The 25,699-nt window shown below is 42.5% G+C and overlaps 1 protein-coding gene across 6 annotated transcripts in view; it reads left to right on the top strand.

The window, feature by feature from the left end:
• CAMSAP3 (calmodulin regulated spectrin associated protein family member 3) overlaps positions 1-25,699 on the top strand; it is a 44,359-nt gene that overhangs the window by 1,934 nt on the left and 16,726 nt on the right. The window contains exons 2-11 of one of the 6 annotated variants that reach the window (XM_087955617.1): positions 10,092-10,360; positions 16,394-16,528; positions 17,492-17,590; positions 18,321-18,353; positions 19,460-19,507; positions 21,237-21,375; positions 21,473-21,612; positions 22,094-22,187; positions 23,309-23,357; positions 25,371-25,444. In XM_087955617.1, the coding sequence (XP_087811743.1) occupies positions 10,092-10,360; positions 16,394-16,528; positions 17,492-17,590; positions 18,321-18,353; positions 19,460-19,507; positions 21,237-21,375; positions 21,473-21,612; positions 22,094-22,187; positions 23,309-23,357; positions 25,371-25,444 (1,080 nt within the window). Of the gene's footprint in view, positions 1-10,091; positions 10,361-16,393; positions 16,529-17,491; positions 17,591-18,320; positions 18,354-19,459; positions 19,508-21,236; positions 21,376-21,472; positions 21,613-22,093; positions 22,188-23,308; positions 23,358-25,367; positions 25,445-25,699 lie in introns of all 6 variants that reach the window. The other 5 variants (XM_087955623.1, XM_087955619.1, XM_087955620.1 and 2 more) reach the window with 5 other exon arrangements.

The raw sequence follows: 25,699 nt of genomic DNA, 5'->3' as shown, positions 1-25,699 counted from the left end.
TTCTCTCGATAGTCTCTGTATATGTGTTTGTGTTTGTGTGTATGTGAATGAGGGGCATTCCTCTGAGGCTGTTGACCTAGAAATAGCATAATAGGGTTTGAGTCCTGCTGAGATTCAGGCCAGCCTGGGAGCAGGAAAATGGTTTGTGAGTCAATTAATAATTTTTCTCCTCTTGGTCCAGGGCTTTTGTGCCCAGAAGCTGTTCTCTCCTGGAACCATGACCTCCTCTGAGTGAGATACATCAACTATTCCATGGAGCAGGGAGAAGAAAAGAGTAGAATAATTGTAACACTTTTTGAAATTCCATGTCCGTGTGCCCCTGAATATCCTCACAAGGGTGGAATTGGGAGTCTAGTTTTCATCTTTGGAATTTAGTGTATATATCTGGTCAAACCCAAGTGAAACAGGTTCCCCTTGTCCCTACCCTTCCTTGTCATCTCGATGACACACCAACGGCACACTGTGATGGAAGTGAGACTTGTCATTTGCCTTGGACTGAGGCCAGAATAATCAGGCTTGCTAAGCCAGTGCTGGGTTCAGAGTTCAGTGGAAAGTAGAGAATGTGTTTCCTGGGGTTGGCAGAAACTTAAAGCACTAGCCAGTCTGGGAGTCAAATCCTTCAGGGTGCAACTGCTCCTTGTCCTATAACCCCAAAATAAACATGGCACAGTTACCAGCTGTTCCAGAAATCGGCTGCTGGCGAGAGTTATCAATAGTTCAAAGCAAGTTATTTGAGGGATTCACACTAGTGAAGGTGCAGTAAAACAAAACAAAATTTAACATCCTTTTTAAACATGAGTATTAGCAAGTGATTTCATCAGATACCTTGTAGTCTAACCTAATGCATGTTATATCATCAGAAATATTTTTTGTCTGCGCTTTTTCGCATCTATATGTAAAAGTAATCTGGAATTATTTGTACTGATTATTCAAGAAAGGGGCCCAGATTCTCCTCAGGAATGTCTCCATTTCTGGCACAATCTGTGGATACAAATCTAATCATTCCTATGGGTTAGACCTCCTTGATTTACCCATACTGTAACTGATACTTTCCTATAAACTAGCTATCCCCTGACAGGTTTTCTGGCTGAAATGAGAAAGTTGGCTATGATTATATAAATGAAGGTAGCCTGCTGAGATTAATTTATTGGACAAATTTCGGCCCTTGTATGTTAGATCACAACTTGGAACTTTCCATACCTTTGAAGAATTTTGGCAAAGGGATGGGAGAAGACATGAGTGGAAGTGACTGGATCAAAAATAAGCAGCAGAAACTGACCCAAAATTTCAATTGTTTGTTTGGCTGACTAATTGGATGGGATTGAATTTTGCAACTCTTGTTACCACAATTTTGATAATGTCATGCTCTGAATAAACAGACTGAACTGTAGCAGTTTAATCCAGTCCAATATGAAAAACATATTCTTCGCTGGACTAGCTATTTCTTGATAATATGGGAATATAAAATGCTATTATAATTTGCTGACTTGAGAAATGGAATGCAAAGAGAAAAATTAACTCCACCTAGTTTTTATCCAGTCCATCTCCAAACTATCAAGTAGTTTTGTAGTTGAGCAAATTTGCCTTATTTAAAGCCTATGCTTGCAAATGAGATGTGCAGAGAGCCTAATATGAAGCTGGTGAGAAAAGAACAGAAAGACAATTGGTCTGTATATAAACGTGTATATGATTATCCATTTCAGCCAATGTCAATTTTATTTAAATTAACTAGACCTCTCTTTACTCCTTGCTCTCTGTAGTGGAATCCTGTTTAAAGTAACATCACACTGCTGACTCATTACACTAATGTAAAAAAAAATGTTAAGGTATTTATTAGAATACTCAGTTTTTTTAAAAATGTAAAGAAATATGAGTACAGATCTATGTGCCTTAGTTGTATGTGGTAACTGTATGCCTTGGGCTGCAATATAGATTCTCATCAGCATCAAAAGGCACATGGAGATGGTCTAAATCAGGGGTGTCAAACTCGATTTCATTGAGGGCTGCATCAGGGTTGTGTTTGACCTTGGAGGGCATGGCCAGGGTGTGTGGCCAGCTTGACATCACTTGTGTTGGGGGCGCCTGTGGTGGCCCAGGTACTCTGCCAGCGAAAACAGAGCTCCATTTTTGCTGAAGGGGCCCCACAGGCCAGTCCTTCACTATTCCCAGGGCAGCCCCGCAGGCCAGATCTAAGCACCCCATGGGCTGGATTCAGCCTGCAGGCCTTGAGTTTGACACCCCTGGTCTAAAATAAAATGTCCTCTAAATATGCTGGGATCACAATCCCCAAATTTCTCAGCTATCATGGTACTGAATTATCTGCACCTCAGTGCTTATTAGGTCAGAATCATTTCATGAAAATTTTTATGATACCAGCTCCCAGATTTTAAGTAACAATTTAGTCTTCATTGCTCACAATTTACATATTATATTTTACTTTATGAAATCCTTAAAATGTTCACTGGAATTCTTTAGAAGTTTTCAATGAAGCCTGCTTGCTAAATAGTAATATTTATTCAATCTTGAAAAATGATGTTAATTCTGTTTTCTTCTTCATGCTTAGAGGTTTTGTTGGTAAATGTTTGTTTTGAGTATTTCAACGGTAGAAACTAAACAGATTTTCTGAGGTCTGTGTCTTATTTGTTAAATATAGCAACTGCTGCCTTTTTCTTCTCTGCTGTATATTTTAAAGATTCCTCCAAAAAGACTGTTAGTGGTTTTGTTTGTTCCTTCATTCTCTTAACATCTGGGAGTGTAGCTGGTTAGGAGCTAGGTTCTTTTAACCATATGCCCACCTTTCCTACATGGCTGTTTGATCAATTTATTGGACATCTGAGGTTTATTATGAGGAAACTACTGAGAAATATCCATACTGAAAAGCTATTGCTCTTATTCCCTTTCGACGCTATATGGTTCCCCTTGCCGAATATTCTCATCGAATCAAGTTCTTGATCAATCTTTTGGTGAATTTGCCTTTTATGTCAAGACTGGACATTATGCATTGAATTCTCAAGAAAGTGTTTGCCATGGTAGCGTGATTGAACACTTGCCTTGTCTCTTCTTGGTATTTTTCCAAACTCTTCCTGGTCTTTTTAACTAGACCATGGATGCTTGGAGCTTATATCCTCCATTATTATTATTATTATTATTATTATTATTATTATTATTATTATTATTATTATTATTATTATTATTCTCTTAATTATATTCTCAGGTAGGATCCCATGAGACACTGCTAGAGGCACTGAACCTCTCCTACCAAAGTTGATCATTGTTTTCTATCAGATGGGATATCCGGTCTCTTTTAGACTATAGGGATGCATATCGCCCCTTAATTATTATAATAGTGACTGCATGGCTGATGTAGTAATGATTTCTGCAGCAGTTTTGAGAAGGCTGCTGACTTGCACTGTGATTTGGAGGTCTTTTGGGGGTTGCGTTTGTCATCATGGCTTCAGAACCTGAAGAATATTTTATTAGCCTAAAAACTACTTGGCTTAAAATTGAGATTGTGGGCGCACACACATATATATCTTGGCATATATATATCTTTTCACAAAGTAAGAGGTTACAGCTTTTTGATTGTAGAACCTGCCTTTAGGTTCATTCTGCCTCACAGGCTTTCCTTTCTTATTGCCTCTCTTGCTTCTTGCTGACTTAACCGTATATTGGACTTGAATGACTGAATTTTCTTTGTAAGCACTTTCTCTTTGGTCTGCAGACTGGAAAGTCCAGAGATGGTTGATAGGGGGAAAAAAGGCCCTGATCTGTTTTTAGCTAGCAATAAAGGTATTGCAGGTAGAAAAATATCTGAGTCTTGCTATGTCTTACCAGCCAAAGTGGGAAAGGAAGATTATTCTGAAACTCCTCTCCTTGATTGTGTTTCCACCCCAGAAACTGACAATTCACCCTTTGATTATTTATTCTCTTTCTTTGGCAAAGTAGATTAAGTTTGTTTTCTTCATAGTGACTGAAAGATTTCAGAGTTTTCTTTCAAAAAAAATGGTCCACAGCACTTTTGTGTCAAGTTGCTTAGTGTGGAACTGGCAGTGGGCATTATAATGCTTTTGCAGTATGATAACCATCACAGTAATATTACCATGAATAAAGGAAACCTTGGAACAGAATAGAAAACACTCCTTGATACCAATTAAAGTAGAAAATTATTACTGTAAAATGAAATGAGGGCTTCTAAGGTTGTATACAAATTTCAAATTCAAGTTCTGACTTTACAGGAGTTGTTAGCTTTAGAAAAGTGTTCCAAATAGCTGCATGATAGCTCCGTGCTTATAATGAGGATTATTGGGATACATAAATAGGAGGATGCTGTTTCCCTCATATTCTGCTTCCAGGCATATGGTTATTTGTTGTCTAGAAATAAAGCTCTGCATAGACCTTTAATCTCATTCGGCAAAACTCTGCCTTATGAAACAGGGTATGTATGACCAACCAGATCTCTGTAGCGTGGATATTGTCTTACACCTGGCACATCTCTGGGGTCCATTAAATTTGTCTTTATAGACTTCTGCTTGCCTCCCATCCTTGACTGTGGCCCTAAATGGTGACCTTTGCATTCCAAGGGGGAGGAGTAGATAACTGTGGCTAAGTTGCTTGTTTTTCTCTGCAATCTGGCTGCTTTGCTAAAATTCCCACTTGGGATTTTACAAAACAGCTTCCTGGTTTGAATTAAATTCCTGTGCTTTGGGCATATAGTTCAATATATTTTTGGCACAGTTTAGGATATTTGGTCTCATCTATCTGTCTTTCGGCAGGCCTGGGATCTTAGTATAAAAACTATCTATGAAACTCACTTTCTGGTCTCAATAGGAATAACTCTGATGCTCAGATGCCTTGGGGGCAAAGGCTGTTTGCTATTTTAAATAGTGTAGCTTCTTCCTGTTCTTCTGTGCCATTGGCCATCTGTCCTTGTATGCCTAGTACAGTTCTTCCCTCCCTGATTCACCCATAGCCCTGCAAACTGCCAGCATTCCTGGTCAGTGTGCTGGTTGTGGAGTCTGGGAGGTGTAGTCCAAAAAATCTGGAAAACAGCCAAAAGGGGGAAAGTTACAGTCTGACACATCTGGAAAGCATCTGACTAGGGTTGGCTGGGTTTTTTAAAACTTCTGTTAGGAACTTTGGTTTCAATAACCAAGAATCTTTTTTTCTTGTAATTAAATTGTTCTGATCATATTTACAAGGACAGTGGGTTTTGACTGTAAAAATGAATACTTAAATAAATTACCACCAGGGTGTGCTTGATATACATTTTTGAGTATTTTCTCATACTAAAAACCAGCAACATCTTCCACCCTCTCCAAATATTCTGATAACAAGTTCTAGGCAAACATCCTCACTTACTCTGCTATAGCTTAGTTTTTTACTTGCAGGCATGTCTGTGTCTGTGCGCACATATATGTATAGAAGTACATGTATATATCATATGTATGTAATGGCTGGAGTTATTTCCTCCTGAAGATAGGAGTTGAATAGAAGGTCCGAAGTGAGACTTAGATAAGGTAGAACACCCTTTGCTGCATACAATGAATTTTTGCAACCCAATCTAGTAGCCTTATCCAAGTTATAGGGAAGGAAAGGACAGACCAAAGTCTACCTGCAGTTCTATGAGTGGCTGTTGAAGTTGTAGAAGCCCCTTGTGCGTGTTTCTGCTTACTAGCAGGCTAGATCACTGGTTTTCTGCCATTAATGGCTGTGATGAGAAACTAGCCACCTCCAGAAGGAATTTTCTAATTTCTCTGAGTGATCCTGCCCAAGATTGATGGTTTTCCGTTGCCAGTGGCAACCTCAGGGCTGAAAAGGTTTCCCCTCTCCTGCTGTTGCAGTGAAATTGTATGTGTTTGGAGGGGAGGAACATTTAACTCTTTGCCCTTGCTGTCTTCATATTAGAACAAAGTCCCCCCCCCCCCCCTTGCCATGGCCCCATCAGCTATGCAGGTCTACATCTCATGATGAAGGTCATATTTAGTGGCACCCGAGTGCTTGAATCATGACCAAATGGCCATAGAGGTGCTGCATGGCTGGAACTTGGAGGGTTCATCATATGTCCATTTGTTTCAGTGCTGCTATAACTTTTGAGTTTTGTTGAACAAATGGACATAAGCTGAGGACTGCTTGTACTGAAGAGATCAATGTAAAGTAGAAAATTTGTTTTCTGCCTTCTATTTGGACGTCTGCAAAGTCCGGACTTACAGCCATGAGTTGTTAAGCAAGCCATAGTGGGCTTGGCTCTCACAGTAAAACAAAATGGTTGGATTTATAATCAGCTGAGCAAAAAGAAAACTGACCAGTGTTTGTCTGTGAACCAGGCCATTGGGCATGCCTACCATGCTGTGATATACTTGGCATTATGACTAATCTTCCACTGGTTCACTGTCAGGGCAAAGGTAATTCTAAGGAACATTTGCTTTGGAACTTAGCCATTTAAAAATGGTCTTAATTCCCAGTCTTTACTGTTTGTGCCACACCTTCTGAATCAGCTAAGTGGCCAATTGCAAAATGGTCGCCTTATGGCAATCTGGGATCCATCTTGAATGATAATGGGTTGTACAGAAACTGAAACCTACTCAATAAATTGGATACCTGCTCTATCAATGGCAGCTGTACTTCAAGACCCAGGATGTGAATCACATTAGGACTTCCTGGCTTGAAGGAAATGGGTGTCTTTGTGTTAGTGCAACAGTCGAGTGGGGCTTGGTTTATGAGTTTAAGACTTTGGCAGCAGTATCCTAAAAGCTTTCTTGTTGGCTAAATAAATAGCCTTTATTGCCGAAAGGTTTGTGAATTTCAGGTGCAGAGAGGATAATAGTTTACTTAAAGTGAGAAATCTACTTGGTCAGATTTACGCTTCACAAAATTTTCACAAATCTTGTGCTGGGAAATGATTGATCCATGAGGAGAAACAGTAGGTGTGCAATCAATTATCTGTAAACTTAAATGTTGCCCTATGGGGACAATAAGGTGTGGGTCCATTTTGCTCTGTGGCCTCTCTCATGCTGTACCAACGCATTACTTCCTTTACTTGTATATTTTGATGTTAGATTCCCTTCTGAACTGAAGCTCGACTCAAGAAAATACAGGAACAATATAGGAACTGTTGATTAACCGAAGTATATCTAACGGGGAATTTATGCCTTCTCCCCCAAGCTAGCTCTTCCTAAGATTGGATGCCCTGCAGCCTTGGAAGGGGGTGCAGTGGGCTCCTAGCTAGGGTAAGTCTGCTCCATCAGCTAGAAGGAGCTGGGCTTTTAGCCAAGTTTGCAGTGGTGGCTGTGATCAGGTGATGCTGAATCAGCTGGTGAAGCTGTTCCACCTGTTCTCCTTCCCTGCTGTCTTAACTCAGGGACATCCAGCCAGCTTTACTGGCAGGAGCTGACACGTAGATCCTAATCCTGAGTCTCGTGGCCTCTTGAGGACGTAGCCAATAGAGCATGTGAATGTCAGCTCTAGCAGTTTTTTCCCTCCACAGAGTAATGAATTATTATTTGCTTTCTTATACTCAGTCAAGAGTATCAGAGGCTCTGAGGAATGAAATTTCACTATCCCCAAAAGAAGAAAAAGTATCCATGAGCCTGCTTTCTGATCTACTTTCTGGTTTGTTTTTTTTTTTTTTTGCAAACCACCCCTTTTGCAAACTAAACAGGTGAAACTAAAGGTGAAATTAGAAGTTCTGACTTTCTTCACTTGTTCTTAGAAATTGGATACAGTATTCCTAAACACTTTTATTTCATTGTAGCTATAAGCTCTGTAACTTTCTTCATCAGATGTTGCAGGTGATACTACAACAGTGGTTGTTTCTGACTATATTATTTGATGGGATGTGTTTGTGTGTCAACCTCATTTGTGTGAGACAGGTGTTTTGAAGCTCAGTTTTTTCCTCACTCATCCCATTTAATATTGATCATATAGTCCTAAGTGTAGATTGCCTAAGTAATTATCTGCCCATTCTCTTCTTTGCTGCTCTATTTCTGCTCTATTTTCTTCTTGCTATATGGGAATAATTTTAAATAAGAATGATAAGCTGTTGCAGATAAAGCTTCTGCGAGGAAGATGAAGACGGAGAAACTTCCAGCTCCAAATCTCAGATGTTGCCAAGTCACCAGTATCTAGAAATGTTGAGCTAGCATTCACACATGTATCTTTGTGTGTGCTAGACGCCTTGTTGTGCCTGAACAAATGGACATTAATATTTTCCTTGCTGTATCCATCCTGTAAAATATATTGATTGATGATTTCTTGGTTATTAGTCTAGGAACAGGAATGATTTATTCTTTTCCCTGACACTCAGAGACCTGCCAGGTTTATTCTTCTTAATAAGAGAGTTGGGAAAAGCAGTACTTTTCCTTCTATGTTGCTGTTGATCTCTTTATGGTTTTATAATGGAGAAAGAAGTTTTGTGATGAGAGGCAGGTTCTTCTTCTTAGTGGGTGGGAGCCCAACCCTTGTCTTTCTCTATCAAGATCTGATGTACTCCTGGACATAGTAAAGGCAGGGGTGTCAAACTCAATTCCATTGAAGACCACATCAGGGTTGTGTTTGACCTCGGGTTGCTGCGTGGGCGTGGCCAGCTCGATGTCACTCGTGTTGGGGATGCCTGTGGCTCAACCGCTCTGCCAGAGAAAATGGAGCAGCCCCCTCCCAAACTCTGGGTTTGCTGGCAGAGGCACCGCGGGCCAATCCTTTGCTGTTTCCAGGGCAGTCCCACGGGCAAATCTAAACATCCTACAGGCCGAATCTGGCCCACAGGCCTTGAGTTTGACACCCCTGATAAAGGAATAAAAGTATGCCAGGGATGGAATCTAACTACCCTGTTTCTCCAACAATACGGCCTCCCCCAATAGGAAGTCCCAGCATGTTTTATAGGCATGAAATGAAATTAAGCCCCTCCCCCCAAATTAAGGCCTATATTAAAACATGCAAAATGGGGGGAATGGTGGGGGGGCTTGCCGTTAGGAAGTACTTTTGTTGCACACCCGGATATGGTGCTGCCTGCGTTGACCCCGATACGAAGTGCCCCACCAACGCCGAGGTCAACATCCAAGCCGTTGCTGCCCACCTGAAGATGCAAGGGGGAAAAAATTAAGTCACCCCCGAAAAGACGGCCTAGCCATTTTTTCAGGGCTCAAAAAAAAATAAGACCCGGCCTTATTATATGAGAAACACGGTACATATCACTGTACTGGTACTGGTCTAAGACCACAATAAATTGAAATTGGATTAAAAAATAACCCTCACTTTAAGAATATTGAAAGTGAACCTAGAAGCATATTTCAAAAATGCACATTGTACAGTACACATACATTTGAAAAGTACTGCTATTCACTTATGGTCTTATTTACAGGCTGAGAGTGCTAGGTGTAGCAGGAGCAAAATTGCAGCTTCCTGTCCAATTCCCATTCATCCCAGGCTCAGAAGAGCAAAGAAACCAACCTCCATTATAAAAAACCGGACTGGGCTTTACAGCTGGAAGGCTACACAATTTCTTCTTCTTCGTTCACAGTTAGGCCAGAAAGAGCCTTCTGCACAACTATCTTGTTCTAACTATCTGTAACCCAGGAGACAAATCAGTGGAGACAGTGGAAGATAAAATAGACACTGAAAGGCCTGGAGAACAATATACCTCACAGCTCTTCCTCTTCTCTGATGCTGGTTACTTGTCATTGTATATGAAGCCTAAACTCCAGTGAAGGGTGCAGTTTATTTCCCTCCTTTATTCATATAGCAAGCTTCCCTTTGATCCCTTAACAGATGTATCAAGCTATCATTCTCCATCATCCTAACCAGGGGAAAGATGGAAATTGCAGCCCAAGATATCTGGAGGCCCTTCAGAAAGGAGAGAAAAAAATTAGTTATGTGGAAGGAAGTTAGATGGAGGGCTGATAATCTGCCCTGGCAACCTGTTTTGTTTCGGAAGGATTTGAACCTGTATGCTGTGCCCAGATCCAGGGTTCTCATCTCTGATTGCAGCTCACTGAACTGGGGCCAAAGCTAATGGAGCTTTCAAGGCAACTAGACATGGGCACCACATTTATAGGGAGATACCTTCCGCGTGACCGCTGGCTTCTTCTCTCTTGCAGAACACATCCCCGCTGAACTGCGTGAGCCCTTTTATACAGACCAATATGAACAGGAGCACATGAAGCCTCCTCTCATCCGCCTGCTGCTGTCTTCTGATGTCTACTGCCGTGCCTGGTGCCAGGCCTTGCCTCCAGGCCCTGACGGCGGCACCCTTCCCCCAAAGGACAATGCTGCTTTGCTGCAACTTTTGGCCCACCGAGGCTTGGTGCCCACCTTTCAAGACAAGCCTGTTAAGGAAGCTGACCTGCATCACAAACCAATCAAGCTGGTAAGTCTGGAGGGAAGGAGGGTGGCTCTGCTCCCAGAAGCAACTTTGATCCGGTACTGCAGGATAGGAGACTGCCTTTCCTTTCAGTTGTGCAGTGGGGATGAATGAATGGAGTGGTTCTCCAAATCTTTAGCTGGAGCAGGTAGTCGAGAACTGAAATGTGGTAGTACCAACTAAGGATTCCTTGAAGGGTTAATTCTACTAATTTACTCAAATCTCTTGGGTTGTCTAGGGACGGGAGCTCGGAAATCTGGATTAGCGTGCTTTTATTTTGCTTAGTTCTACCTCAACTCTGCCCACCACTACATTATCATAAAGAAGCTGCACCTTTTTTTAAATTAAATAAGTATTTTAGATTTGGAATAGGGTTGGCCTGTGCAGGTAGGACATAACACCTGGACACATAAGCCTCATCTGTGATATTGATGAGAATGCCTCCCAAAGGGAGCTTCTGCCAAAGGAGCCCATGCATGCAGTGGATCTTGGAGCAGATGGTTTTGTGTAAGGACCCCTCCCAAAGGCATTCTGGTAGATGTCCTGCAGATGTGTAGAACTACAACTCCCATCAGTTGCAGCCAGTAACTGGAAGCTTGAGAAGAAAGGTTGTAGAGGAGAAAGGTTTTAAATTAAGCGTTCCTCCTCCTATAGGTATGAAACCTCCCATGGCAACCTAGATGAGGGTCTTAGTAAAGTCCCTAAGGATGCCAGTCTGGACCCCTCCCCCCTCCCCCCTCCCCCCACTGCTGAATATTAGGAGTGTCCCATGTTGTGCCTCAGCTTCAGGGTGGGGCCTTTGCATGTTAAGATCTCAGCCACCCCGTGGGAACCCCTTCTCTCCTCTTTTTCTGGGTGGGAAACATGAAGGTGTGGCTAGAGCCACCCCAGAAGTAATTTCCCCCCCAGGGCTTAAAGTACTTGTTAGGGTTGAGGATCTTGCTCCAGCTTCCTGCATCCATCATATTTCAAAGTCTGATATACGTAAGAGCTAAGATGGATGGCTGGAGTTGACAGATATGTACATCCTCATATAGGAAAGATAAATCAAACACCTCTGTTTAATAAGAAAATATATATGACAATTCAGATTATGTTTAATGTGGGCAACATTCTGCTAATTCCCATTATGGCTAGAATGTGTAGAGAAAAATACAAGAGGGAATAAATGTCTTTTTTTCCTTTATTGCTGCCCAAATCAGGAGTGAAGGAAAAGTGACTCTATCTCCTTTCTATCTTTATAAGACTGGTGGGAATGATCTCTCTTCCCTTCCCTTTCTATTTTAGTGCTATGTGTGGACATAAGTCCCCTAGGTGCTTTTCCAAAAGGCAGCTGGATTTTCCTGGTTTTTTTTTTCTTTGAAAACATTTCACATCTCATCCAAGAAGCTTCTTCAGTTCTTTGTCTTTTAGAAAAGCACCTTTGGGTGTGACCTATAACCTCCATATATGTGTGGACACAAGATTTTTTTTAACAAAATGAAAGGAAATAGATATGTCAAAGACAACAACAGTAGAAGGCATCTCTATAAAAGTTACAAAATGTTCAGGACTTGGTTCTGAAAAAGCTGGAAGCATTGTAGATTACTAAAATTCTCTTCTTCGACCTGATCATTGATGACAAAGTACCACCAAAAGAGTAACTTCTCTCAAGTTTTCTGGTCAATGCCAGGATTGCACCCTGATAAACTTACTAACATCTATGAGAATGGGGATATCTGTTCACCACCTCCATGTGCCAACAATTGTAATTCTTCTGGCTGGCGTCCAGTATGTGGAAGAGATGAGCATCCCATCTGTTGAGATCCTATCAGCAGGTGTCCAGTAGGATTGGTTAGCCCTGAGTTGATCTCACAGATTGATAATTGATTTTGCTTTGGGATTTCAAGAGTGGAAACAGGGATGGGAGCTGCAATTAACTGCTCAGGGGATGCCCTTCTGTTGTGAGATTTGCTAGCAGTGGATGAAGTTTGAAGAAATTATGGGGTGAGTCTTAATTCTGATGAGATTTGGGGAATGGTCTCTCTCTCCAGTGCTTTGCTTTGGATTTGATTCGGAATAAATGCTGTGGAAAACAAAAGCAAGTCAATACAAATTGTTACTCATTAATGTAGCTGTGTCTTTCCCCCCCCAGAATTATCAGGCTTGTGTGCCCTGCAATTCTGGAATCATCTTCAAAGATGGGATGACAAAGCTGTGAATCAGCAACTCTTTCAAGGGAATCACATTGGCTCATTGCCAACAAAAATGTGTCACAAAAGATGTCACTTGAGAGTTGAAAATGGCCATTATTCTACTCCCTTGGCCTGTGTGACACAGTTTTTATGTATTTGTCCTGTTTTATCGTGTAGTCAGGCCTGTAGAGCTTGGCTTGGTCTAGGTTTTGTGCCTTTTCCTTGGGGGTGGGGTGGGGGTGGGGGAGGCAAAGAAGTAACTAGGGAGCAGCCTTTTACAATGTATATTATCTTGCATCCAATCGCTTAAGGTTTGTTTAAAAACAGCTTTGCCATGAAGAAAAAGAGAACTTGATTTCAGGTTTTCCTTCAGGCTTAAGGTGCTTCTTCTCTGCTTTCTTCCTCCTTCCAATTAACTCTCTCCCAGGGTTTATTAATTACCTGGTGAATTTATTTATTTATTTTTTGCTGCTGAAGTGCTTTCTGCTGTAGTGTTTAACATCTTAGGAAAGTCTGAATGTGGTATAAATGTACTTAGCAATTCAAATGTAACCCTTTCCTTATTTTTGCTTACTGAAGAGGAATCAGCTGTAACTTCAGGGCCAAATAATTTTGCAACAGTCCTCAAAGCAATATCAGGAGTTGTTTTTGAACTGTAATTTTTATTGTGATACAAGAGAGATGCTATGAAATTGATTTTTTTCTTGTCTTACCTACTTTGTTCTGGCTCCACTCCCATTTTAGAATGTTGTCATTAGCATACAACTCAAAGTTCAAGTGCCTTTTTTTCTGCTCAGAAAATATTACAAAATTCTGGCTTCTAAGATCTAGTTGCTGCCAGGCATCCACCGAATGCACATGCTCTAGTGGATTAAAATATAAAACCCAAATGCCATTCTAATCCAACCAGAGGCCCCTGAAATCTATAAGCTGGGCAGGAATGAATAATATTCTCTGCTTATTTTCTGAGGAACCAGTAGCCCATTGCACATGGCCTCCCAATACTGGAGGTAATGTATAGCTCTTATGAATAATAATCATGAATTGCCCCATTTTTCATTAATTTATCAAATCTCAAACCTTCCAAGTTTGAGTCCTAGGAGGCGGTTAGACCTATCCAGTCTTTGACTCTCAATCTTCTCTTGCATATTCTTATATATGAGAGTTCCCACTATATAAATTGGGTCTTGTTTCTGCTAAAAAGTCCTGGGCAGAAGAAACTAGTCCCGTTCTACAAGAAGTGGGTTTAATCAGTAGGTAAGGAATGTTCTGCACTCAAACAGCTCACTTCCAAGACTTAGCATCCAACTGGATGTTTTGTTGGCCTTTAATCAACAGAGATCTTCCTCGGTGCCACCCTCTTAGTGAACCTGTCTCGATAGGATTTATATTGCTTAAATTCCCAGGTTCACTGGCTGGGACTGTGTCTGAAACAGAGATAATAATGAAGAAATACGTACAGGATTTCATTGTCCAGATCTACGATCCTCAGAGAGAGGAATTGTATATATATTGTTTTGAGAAAATATTTACACAATACTCATCTGGCTGGTTTCACATATGTAAAATTTAAACCTATAGATAAGAAACACATCATCTGCCTTATGATGTCCTTCCTCTTCTTACCCCAGTTCTCTTTTTCCCCCATCAGCCTTTTCTTCCTCACCTTTCCCAACATGACTCTTTTCTTGGCATTTTCTTGCTCCCCCCCCCAACACAGACACAGATATACACATGTGCGCACGCGCACACACAAATACACACACACAAATACACACACACACACACACACGTGTGAACACTAGTTCAGAGTCCCCCTTGTTAGGGAGAGCTTACTCATTTGATCCTTGGTTTGCATCTAGGACTTGGGTTATGGGATAAAGTCACACCAGCTACAAATTCAGATTGACTTCAGCCAGGCTCTTTGAACAAAACTATTCAAAGATGCACACAATCAGGAGAATAAAATAATAAAATGCTTCCCACTTTTAAGACTATCCTGTTTCCTATTTTTTAGAAAGGTTTTCTTGGAAAATTAGATTTGCAGAGGGAAGAATAAAGCCTAGTCTTTCCCTATATGTAGAAAGCTTTTTTGGGTGAAAAGAATAAAAATATTTGGTATGAGCAAGTAGACCTTTGTTGTCTTATTCTGTTGTTACATTAAGCTAATCATGTGAACATGGGGTGAACCAGGACCCTGCTATTTTATTCTTGTTATCATATTGCAACTGTAGAAACTTCTCTCGTAAGTGCTAGATGTAGGCATTTCTGTAGGTATAAATTTGTTTTCTGCTTCTCTTAAAAGTAAGTGCAGTTGAGTCTCTTGCTTTCCTTTTTAACTCAACATTGAAGGGTGGCTTAGAAATTACGGTAGCTCAGTTCAAATTTTAATTTGAGCATATCTATTTTGTACTTCCTGAACCTCTGTGAATTGGAAATGTAATTGATAATTGTCCTATTATTCCACAGTAAAATTCAAATTTAAAATTCATGCCCATTTTTTAAAAATTACCAACTTGAGGCAGTAATGGGGAACAAATAAACTTTGCAAAGCTGAAGTGAAGAGAAATTGAACAAGTAGAAATCACTGTAACCAATTAAATTCTCTGAGTAAATGCTTTATTTGGACAAGTTTCCATTTATTGTTGATGCTATGCTACTAGGTTTACAGGCAGCAAACTTGTCTAAAGTCTACATCGTATAGATATTGTAGTGGATGTTTTAATGACAGGAGCTGTAATATTTGAGTAATATTGAATTTGTTTACTCTAGAGTGGCAGTAAGCAGCAAAAATAAAAATCTGGGAATTATCCCACCAATGATTACGAGCCTTTCACTTTTTCCCTTAGTAAAATGTCTTTGGCAATTAGGTTATTTGGTTATTATGTTTTCAATGAGGCTTTGAAGAGTTGTTACTTCTGGATCTGAAGTTTTGTTGAGCAATGTTGAGAGATTTTATATTCAAGATTCTGGAGGATTGGCAGATGGCATACCTAATGGTTTTACCCAGGTTTTTTTCTTAACAGTATTAAAATCTTAAAATGGCCAACCTAGCTATAGGTAGAGGTGGGATTAAGGTGGAAATTAACTTATTCAAGTCAAACAGAAAGGATTGGGTTGTTGCCATACTTTTGCCAAGGTTTGGTTCTTTGCAATCTGTCCCTGATGTGTTAGTCATATTTGATGTTCCTAAACTGTTCTAATTATTAAATTTCCAAGCATATTTGTAGTTCCTTATCTCAGAGTTAATTTTTATTTATGTAAAATTCTATTCAGATAGTTTTGGGTGACTTGCTTAAACCATATGACTTTAAGACAAATAATTTGACAAAAAAATATTTTTCAAATATATCGGACATACCAGGCAGTGTATGGCAAAGATTGGGTTTTCAACCTTTATTGTTGAAAGTACAGTAAGTTGGAAGAGTGAGAGAATCTGGTTTTGCATCTGCTGTATGTTGATACTCTTTTGGTTTCATATTTTATATGGTTGTAAGTAGGGAATTTGGAAAAAGAAATAAGGGTCAGAAATGTGAATGTATTGTTGAATTAGAGTCTGAAAATTTAGAATCTATTGAGTGATAAGCATTTGAAGACTATTCCTGCTCCTGATTTACATTTAGTTGAGATATGGAAGATCAGTGTGGTAATGAGAGATTAAGCTTGCTTCTATCTACCCCATCATTGGTACTAGTCAGATAGTACACATGATGGGGTAGATAGTACCATTGATGTGTTATTTCTAGAAGATAGTGCCAGATGTGTGCGTAGGTGACTCCCATTTGTGGGGTACGGATGCCCTTATGAGTAATATAGTTTTTCTGATTACGCCTTTCTCTATTTTTTCTTTCTGCTTGACTTGTAGGGGGCACACCTGGCATTAATTGACTCTCTGATGACAGCATTTGCATTGGAAGCCACCAGCTCATTAAGTGTTGCATTGGGCATTGAGCCAGCAGCCGTCTCCTGGGACCAGAAACTGCTACGCTGGATAGATATGGTATTAAATGTTCATTCATTTACAGTGTCTCTCTCTCTTTTATCTGCATCCAAGGAGCTTATGCATAGGGATATCCCATTTTTTGCACACACTAATCCATATGACAGAGGCCAGATTAAAAAAAAAAAAATCTGCCTCCTTCACTCAAGTACACACTACTGATGACATGTGAAATACAGTACTGAGTTAAGTGTGGTTGGAATTGTGAAGGCTATAAGACCAGGGTCTCCAACCTTGGCAACTTTAAGACTTGTGGACTTCAACTCCCGGAATTCCTTAGCCAGCAAAAGCTGGCTGAGGAATTCTGGGAGTTGAAGGCTGCACGTCTTAAAGTTGCCAAGGTTGGAGACCCCTGCTATAAGAGCAAGGCAAGGTATAGTGGCAGAAGACTGCACTTCATCTCAAGGGTAGAGGAAAGGGGAAAAAATACAGCTAATCCTCGACTTGAGACCATAATTAAGCCCAACATTTCTGTTAAGTGAAACATTTCTTGTTTTGACCCATTTTATGACTTTTCTGGCCACAGCTGTTAAGTGAATCACTGCAATTGATAAGTTGGTAACCCGGTTGCTAAATGAATCTGGCTTCCCCCATTGATTTTGCTTGTCAGAAGGTCACAAAAGGGGATCACATGACCTTGGGACACAGCAACGGTCATAAATATGAATCCGTTGCCGAGCATCAGAATTTTGACCACATGATCATGGGGATGCTGCAAAGGCCATAGCTAGCTGCAAATGGTCGCCAGTCACTATTTTCAGGGCCGTCATAAACGAACTGTCATGTCCTCATGAGAAAGATGATGAGGAAAATGTGGATGGACTAAAATCAGCCAAACCCACAAGGGCCCATGGTTTAGGACCAGAACAAGGAGAAAAGGGGGGTGAGGTGGGAAGGAAGCCGTATCTGGCCGTATCTTTGTGTTGCGTGCTTGCACATGATTCCTTGTTTGCCGCCCTGCAGATAATTCACAAGATACAACAGACTGCAGAACAGGAATCCTCTCAGCGTCCAGCTCCTGGAACTGATGGCCAGACTCCAGCATCCTGTAGTGGCCCCAAGGTGTGGGAGCTTTGCTGCTATGGCTGCCCTCCTGAGAGAAACAGGGGAGGGGTGGTGAGAGTGGCATTCAGACTCTGGTTTAACCTGCGGGGGGCAGCAATAAGGGGCACTGCTGCGTTCATCATCGAAAGAGCTTTCCCCACACTGGCTTTGTTATGTTTACAAGCTGTCCCCTCACCATTGCCTTAGAGCAGGGGTCTCCAACCTTGGCAACTTTAAGACTTGTGGACTTCAACTCCCAGAATTCCTCAGCCAGCTTTTGCTGGCTGAGGAATTCTGGGAGTTGAAGTCCACAAGTCTTAAAGTTGCCAAGGTTGAAGACCCCTGCCTTAGGGGATAGAGTTTGCGTCCTGCCACTGCCATCCTTCTTCTTGGGAGGGGTCTCTCTCTCTCTGTCTCTCTCACCTGCCCATTTGTAAAGCCAACTTCCTGTCTAACTTCCTCTCTTGCCTAGTGGGTGGCCCACTTGACTGCCAGAAAATGCTGATCATTTATTCCCCCCCCCCAAGCTGTTCAGTGGGGCGGGTGGGTTCTGCTGGACTGAACTGTTGAGCAATGGGGAGTAGATGAGGGGCAACCCCGTTTCCATTCCTGGTGGGCTCAGTGCCCCCGTCCCAGCTCTTTGGTTGCCTGTGCTGAATACAGTCCGAGTTGTGGTATGTGACCGAGCTGTCTTTTTCTGCATCTCTCTCCTCTTCTCCCTCTGGTCTCTCTCCTTCCTCTGCTTCAGTGTCCCACCAGGTGGTACTGGAAACTGGTTCCTGTAAGTGGGTGGTTTTATTTATTATCTCCCTGCTGCCTTGGCTCCTGTGCTGCATGCCAGGGGGACCCAGAGCAAAGGATGCTGGGGGGTTTAGGACCCTGGGACAGAGGTCCCTTATCTAGAGCTTCCCTTGGAGAAGATTTTGGGTGACTTGGTCGGTCTGTTTCGACAGGCACCAATCTCCTAAACTGAGACAATGGGGGTAGATGGGATGCCTGTTTGCCCTACCAGAGTCAGAGAGTTCCCATAGGAGACTCCAGCTGCTGGGATGTTGGTATATCCCAGCATCCTTTGTTCTCTAACCCTCCTCCTTCCATTTACAATCTGTACCTGCTTTGGTCTCTCTTAGCTCCCTGTGTCCTCCTCTCTGGGGGCCCTGGAGGACCAGGTTATTCATTGCATATCATATAGGGTGGATTTCCTATGTGCCTTCATTTTCTACCTTGATTACACAGCCTTCTTGGGGTTACATTCGGGTGGGGAGTTTAATGCACTGGTTTCAGAAATCAACAGAAAGCCCACTTGTTATTTATAGGGAGGGGTTAAGAGACAGCCAGAGCAGGGCAGTTCATGCTTGGAGCTGCCAGTAGGAACCGCATGCTAGTTACCTGGCATGTCTTTATCCCTTTTTCCCTCTGTGTTGCCTTCTGCCCCCTCGCCCCACCCTTTGCTTGCTGTCCTGCTGTACTTGGTGCAGCTAAATAAAGGCTTAGAGCAGTCTTTTTCTCATTTGAAAACTTTTAAGACGTGTGGACTTCAATTCCCAGAATTCCCCAGCCAGCAATTCCGGGGGTTGAAGTCCACACGTCTTACAAGTTGCTAAGTTTGAAAAACAGTAGGGGATAGTCTTCCCCAAGGTCTGTTGAGATCCAGTGTGTTGGTATTTAGGAGAGGTGGGGGTGATCCAGAAGGCATAGGGGTTCTGAAGATTCCAAGTGCATGCCGGGAAGCATTCCTCTAGTTCAGGCCTAAGTTAAGTATTGGTGGCCCTTCCCCACATCAGGGACTCCCTCCCCCAGCCTTGCAAGGCAGCAACCCTTCCCTTCTTTCTCCCTCCTGGTGGGTGCATTGATCAGGCTCTCTCTTTTCTTTGCTGTTGCATCCAGCATGCCATCGCTTTTTGTTTGAAGGAGTCGGGGAATAAGCCTCCTGTGGTAATGTATCCATCGGCGTGCTCACCTGCCCACCCACCTTGCACCACTATTGCCATCCACTTGGGTTGCTGTTCTTGAACTTCTGGCTGTTCCTGCTGCAATGGGTCTGCCCCTTTCCCCCATTCAGCCCCCAACCTGCTTGGGTTTCTCAAGAGGCGAGCTTTCCCTTGTACCCTCCTGCCATTTTTTTTTCCAGCTGCGGCCAAACCAACCCACAGCTTCCTTTATCGGATGCAGATGTTCATGGCACCATGGCTGTTGGCCTTATGTCCTCCTTGGGACTGAAGACTGTAATGATCTTGCATCTCTTTAGGAATTTAGAAACTTGGGGATTTGGGGGGGGGTACATTTTCATTGTCAGTGAGATGCCATATTACTCAATACATGTATTACTCAATACAATGTATTCTCTCCAGAATTATAAGATACAATCAAATTATAAGAAGATCACCTACAGGTGTATTGTGTTCATTGGTTTAATCTCGGCATACTCTAGCTCCCACCCCACACCTGCACTATGACCCCTTTTGTCCTTGGTAGCCAGAGGAGATGTCTCTAGTTTCTCCCCATCTTCTTTCCTGGAGGAGATATCTAGAAAACAGGCTAGAAGAAGGATTTCTTTTCTGAATTCCTTGATTCTGCAGGTTATGGAGAGCAGGAGGTTGTTCTCCAAAGCTTGCTGAGCCTGGCCAATTCTTAGATGCCACCCAGCAGTTCCTGTTGATCCTCCCTCCAGCTCATTTCAGCAGGAATGGAGGTGTCCCATTTGCTTCCTTTTATCTCTCCTCTTTGCTGGCCTGTTCAGTATCTGTGTCTGCCTGTCTGTGTCCTTCCCTCCTCCCCTCCCTCCTTCCCCCTCCCTCCTTCCTTCCTTCCTTGCCCTCCTTGCCATGTGCACTCTTGATGTGTGGCCTGCCCTGCTCTGTGTGTGTCTCTGCTGGGAGTGCTGCCTTTGTTGTCTTGTGTGCTGTGTCCTGGGTTGAGGACAAGCATATACAGAATGGTAAAGGATAGTTTATAATTTTCTAAGCGGGTGGTGTTGATGGAGGAACTGACAACTGGATCTTCTGCCTTTCCCTTATCTCCAAAGCCGATCTTCCCGGTTGGACTTTGCGGAGTTACAGCCCACCCTGTCCCTCAGCCTAGAGTCACTCTGATGGTTAGCCAGGCTACCTGGGAATTTGGGGAGTTTTAGTGTTATGCAGATGTAGGGCATCTGCTTGCAAAAGGCTGCTCTAGCCTGTGGGACAAAGCCTGGGATCTGGCCTCCCTTGGACTAAATAGTGGGAAAGGAGTCTTGTTCTCTAGGACCATTCAGAAGTGTTCCTGAAATGACCTTCCTCTTTTTCCCAGTAATGGCTGCGTCCTCCTTCATGCTTTCTGTCTCTGTTGCCTTTCGAGGGAGGGGCTGCTGCAAAGTTCTTGCTTGCCCATCCCTCCCTGCTTTTATATCATGTCTCCTTCCCTGCATGCAGTTTGCTCTTGGCATCCAGAGGAGGGGAGGACTGTATTTGAGGGAGCAGGGGTTGATTTCAGTTGGTCCTTTACCCACTGGGAGCTCTGCCTGGTAGCGTTTGCAAGGGCCGCTGCATGGGACCAGAGGAGCTTCGAACATTGGGCATGGAGGCGGGGGGGGGGGATTGTTCCAGCTTCTCTGGCACATGGAGCTAAACCCCACTATCGTGGCTTTGAATTCTCCTTGCATTTTTTCCCCCCTTGTCCTGCCCAGATCCGCTATCGGAAGGATAAAGCATTGCCCAAACAGACACCATGTTTCCCTGCCATCACAGGAATAAAGGACCTGGCCAGCGGAGGGGCCATTGCTGCCACAATCCACTACTATTGCCCGCAGCTCATACGCCTTGAAGGTGAGCAACTGAGTGGAAGGATGGGACAGCCCTTCAGAGTCACTATGAATGGCCCTCGTCCCTTTGGCTACTAACCTCCTTGTGTGCTTCCTGGTAGACGTGTGCCTGAAGGAGACAATGTCGGTGGCAGACAGCTTGTATAACCTGCAGCTTATCCAGGGCTTTTCTTCAGATTATTTGGGTGGTTCCTGTTTCCTCTCCTTGGAGGACCTGCTCTACATGCCACCACTGCTAAGGGTGAGTCCTGGGACTGGCTGGAGAACAGCAGGCTCTGCTACGGGGAGAGTCAGAAGGGTGCAGGAAGGAGTCTTGTCTAATTGAAGGAAGAGGAGCAAATGGCTGTCCTGGCACAGTGGGGAAGTTTAGCTCCACATCCAGAGAAGTTCCTCCTGTGGAGCAAGGAGGGATTGTTGTTTTCTACTGGCACTCAGCCTGCCTTGCCTTAATAATAAGTCTTGGCTGATGTCTCAAGCCACATTAACTAAAAGCTGATGGAGCAGAAACAACAAGGCCCTCTTAAGGTAGAGGTTGGAGTGGTGCCGGAAGGAAAAAAAGAGATTTGGGTGCAACGATGGAATTGTTACCCTGTTTGCTTGTTGCCTTCGGAGAATGGCTGTGCTGCTGTAGGGCAGAGACTCCAGGGCTTCCTTCCTGCTCAAATTCAAGCCAAGGGAGAAAAAAAGTGGGCCTTGACTCACTTCCTGCTTTGCTTCCCCAGGTCAACGTCGGAGTATTTCTGGCTGAATTGTTTCTGTGCTTTGAGGTAGTAAAGCCAGATTTTGTGTGTCCAAAGGAGCTGCCAAGAGTTCAAGGTAAGAAGATAATATGTCCATCCACCACCACTCCTGGGCCTTATTAAAAAAAAAAAAAAATCTTCATGAGAGAACCATTTGTCTCTTCACAACTACCGGGCCTTTCCTGCCTTGTAATGCAGGAGCTGCTATCATGCAGGGCAGGTTATGTAAAATGAGATAGTAGGCAGGCATATTAAGTTAATGTGTCTCTGAATATGAGGAAGTGGATATTGAAGGGGGGAAAAAGCCATTGGAAGACAAAGGAGGACGTGTAGAGATCTTCGCTGTAACCAGCTTAATTTTCAGTTGTATATTTTCACATTCCTTGCAGCTCTACAACTAATGTTGCTCCTTTTAAAAAAAAAAAAAATTCAGACTCTCAAGTTTTAGGGGGAAGTGGGAGCAGGGAGTCAATCACAGATTGTATATTTTTTCTTAGGGTTCCAAACCTGAAAATAATCTGTTAGGCTGTTTTCTAACAGGAAGGCCAAAGCATGGCATAAATATCCCAAACGTTCCATAGCAGCTTCATCTAATTTATTAAACTAAAAGAATTAGCATTTTCCTTCATGTGGTTAATATCCATTGTATCTGTGGGATTATAGATTATTCTGTATATCTTTTCCCTAAGAAGTTTACATTGATTACTTCATCCTTGTTAACATCCAGGTTCTTCCATTTTTTTTAGAACTTGGGGGCAAGAGATTCAGAGTTCATATATCACCAACCCTTCTGTTTCTCATGAAAATAGGATTTTTCTCATTTATTTGGTATACCGCATGGTGAATCCCTGTCTCACCAGAGCAATCTGTGGTATGTAGCCAACCAGTGTATAGGGTACATGCACACCCCCACAGCTATAATTTGGCATTTGATAGGGGACTATCAGTGTTGCTCCTTTTGCCAAATCCACATCCCAGCTAGAGCAACAGCAAAGTCTACTGTGATCTGGCACGGCTCCATTCTGGTACAATGGTCTCTTTTCTGAGCTGAGATCAGAGCAGGCTTCTTTCCTGCGTCTGGGTACAGGTGACTGATGCTTCCTCTCTCTTCTGACCTTTTACCAGTGCAATTGTCAGTTTGAAATCTTTGCTTTTTCCCTTCCCCGCTCTTGTAGTAAAGCTGCCGATCTCTTTCAGATTCCCCTGGCCTGAATGATGCCTCAACACCAAATAGTGGGAAGAACAGGTGAGCGAGTCCTTGATATTTCCACCTGCAGTTACTCCTGTGTTACCTGTGTCCAGTTTCCTCTGTGCTGGTAGCGGGTGGCTAGGATTCTGTGTATCAGGAAGCAACATTGAGGATTTCTAAAGACACAGAGAATGGATTGTGCCCCAGGAGTAAATAAAGGAATTTAACAAAACAACAGTTCTTGTCATCCCCTGCCAAGGGTTCTGATTATGTATGTATGTATATGTATTGATTATATATGTGTGTGTGTGTGTGTGTGTGTGTGTGTGTGTGTGTTTTCTGAGGTATATATTCTTTCAATATATATATATTGAAAGTCTGACTCACAGACGAACACAATACAGAAGCCTGATGATGGCAGATGAGATTCTGCCGAAACGTTGCTACAACTTTAAAAGCACAACTATAATGACGTGGGAAAATACCCAAACAAAGCTGAATACCATATATATATACATACATACGTATATACACACACACACATATATATACATACACACACACACCCCAGTGCAGGGTTGTTGCTCTATTACCAATCTAATCCAAATACTGTGTTAGACTCTGGAAACATGCATTGCATATTGCAAATGGTGCTTGTGAATTTCTGAGGTTAAATGTATAACAGCTTTTAAATTAAAAGGACTAAAATACCTAAAATCTGATTAGATTTCCAAATCTTTTAGTACTGTGCCAAGTACTCCATGCACTATTAGCAATAGCAATAGCACTTAGACTTATATACTACTTTACAATGCTTTACAGCCCTCTCTAAGCGGTTTACAGCGTCAGCATATTGCCCCCAACAATCTGGGTCCTCATTTTATCCACCTCGGAAGGATGGAAGGCTGAGTTGACCTTGAGCCTGGTGGGATTTGAACTGCCAAATTGCAGGCAGCCAGTAGTCAGCAGAAGTGGCCTGCAGTACTGCACTCTAACCACTGCGCCATCAATGCTCTTGGTCCCCGGATCACCTGTTGAAACCTTTAATAAAGACAATCCTCCTTTTGTAATCTGTCCAAGTAACTTTTGAGTTGTGGCTATTTCAGAGCTTGATTTGTTACTTCAGAAGTGGCACGAATCCAGGGTTCCAAAACTTGACTTTCCTGTTGATAGTTTGATGCTTGCCCCCGGGCCTTTTTACCTGCTAGAAGTCTCTTCAAGTAAACTTGGATCTGGAAGGAGTTATTCCTGCTCTTAGGGTGGGGAGAACTCACTCACTGTGTATGTTATTGATGCCTTGTCATGTTGCTGTAGAACCTGCCTTTGCTCCAGGGGGAAAAACTGACCTTGGGCTGTTCTGAAGTAAGAGTAGAGTGCTACTTGTTCTCACAGGATCTAACTCTTGATCAGGAGAGCCTCCTTGATATGCCTGGATTGAGTTGCATGCTTAGAGGAAAGATTCTTGGCCAACGCTGCAGTTCCCAAATTGCTTCAGGCTGATAATTTTTTTTTTTTGTGGAGAAAACCTTTGATCTTATTTAGATCTCTGGCACAGTTCTCCTCTCATTTGCAAGTTATGGGAATGCCTGTAGGCAGCAAATTAGAATAACTTGTTTCTGCAAGTCAGTAAATACACATTCACTTTATCCACCAAATGAATGAACTGATTGACTCTTCACCTTATATAGACATATGTCATATTTATATATGCGTGTGTAGTAATGTTACGATTGTATAATTCCTTCTTGAGTTTTTGCATCCCTTCTGCTTTCTCACCTTCTCCCATCACAGGTATTTACCTCTAAGCATCCAATTGCCGTCCAAATTTGCTGTTTCTCTTTAGCTACTATCTATCTATCTATCTATCTATCTATCTATCTATCTATCTATCTATCTATCTATCGGCAGGGGGACAGAACTATTTTAGGGAGATTTGTTGCTTATTGATGCAAATCCTGGCTGTTAGTCCTATAACAATCAGGTTATTGTACTGTCTTCCTGTATGCAACGACCCGAAACGTGGTCCCTCTTTTGATCCAATCTTCGCTTCTTGCTCTTGTTTTGTAGTAGCTCCCCTGTGTTCAGCTTGCGCCACCCACTGCTGCCTGGAGGACAGGCACAGTCACCACTCTGTGGCTCCTTAGGTAAGATCTGGCTCCTTCTGTTCTTCGTCTTGCGGTTCCGAGTAACTTTCATGTAGATATAGAAAAAGAAAAGTTCGGTTGGAAGTATATGGTGTTAAGCCAAGCATATGCGGCTTTTAAAAATCTAAAAGGTTATCTTGATCTTGGCTTTCAGCATTTCCCAATGATCAGGTTGGTTTTGAATGCTCAGCGCTGGGTATCCTTCCAGTTGTTCTGGGCTGTGGCTACGCACAGATCAGGGAAAATGAGAGGCAC

The sequence above is a fragment of the Notechis scutatus genome, chromosome 2 (assembly GCF_049901735.1).
Source record: "Notechis scutatus isolate UNSWTSFEM ecotype Mainland chromosome 2, rNotScu1.2, whole genome shotgun sequence".
Lineage (NCBI taxonomy): Eukaryota > Metazoa > Chordata > Lepidosauria > Squamata > Elapidae > Notechis > Notechis scutatus.
This window is presented reverse-complemented; position numbering and strand designations above follow the sequence as displayed.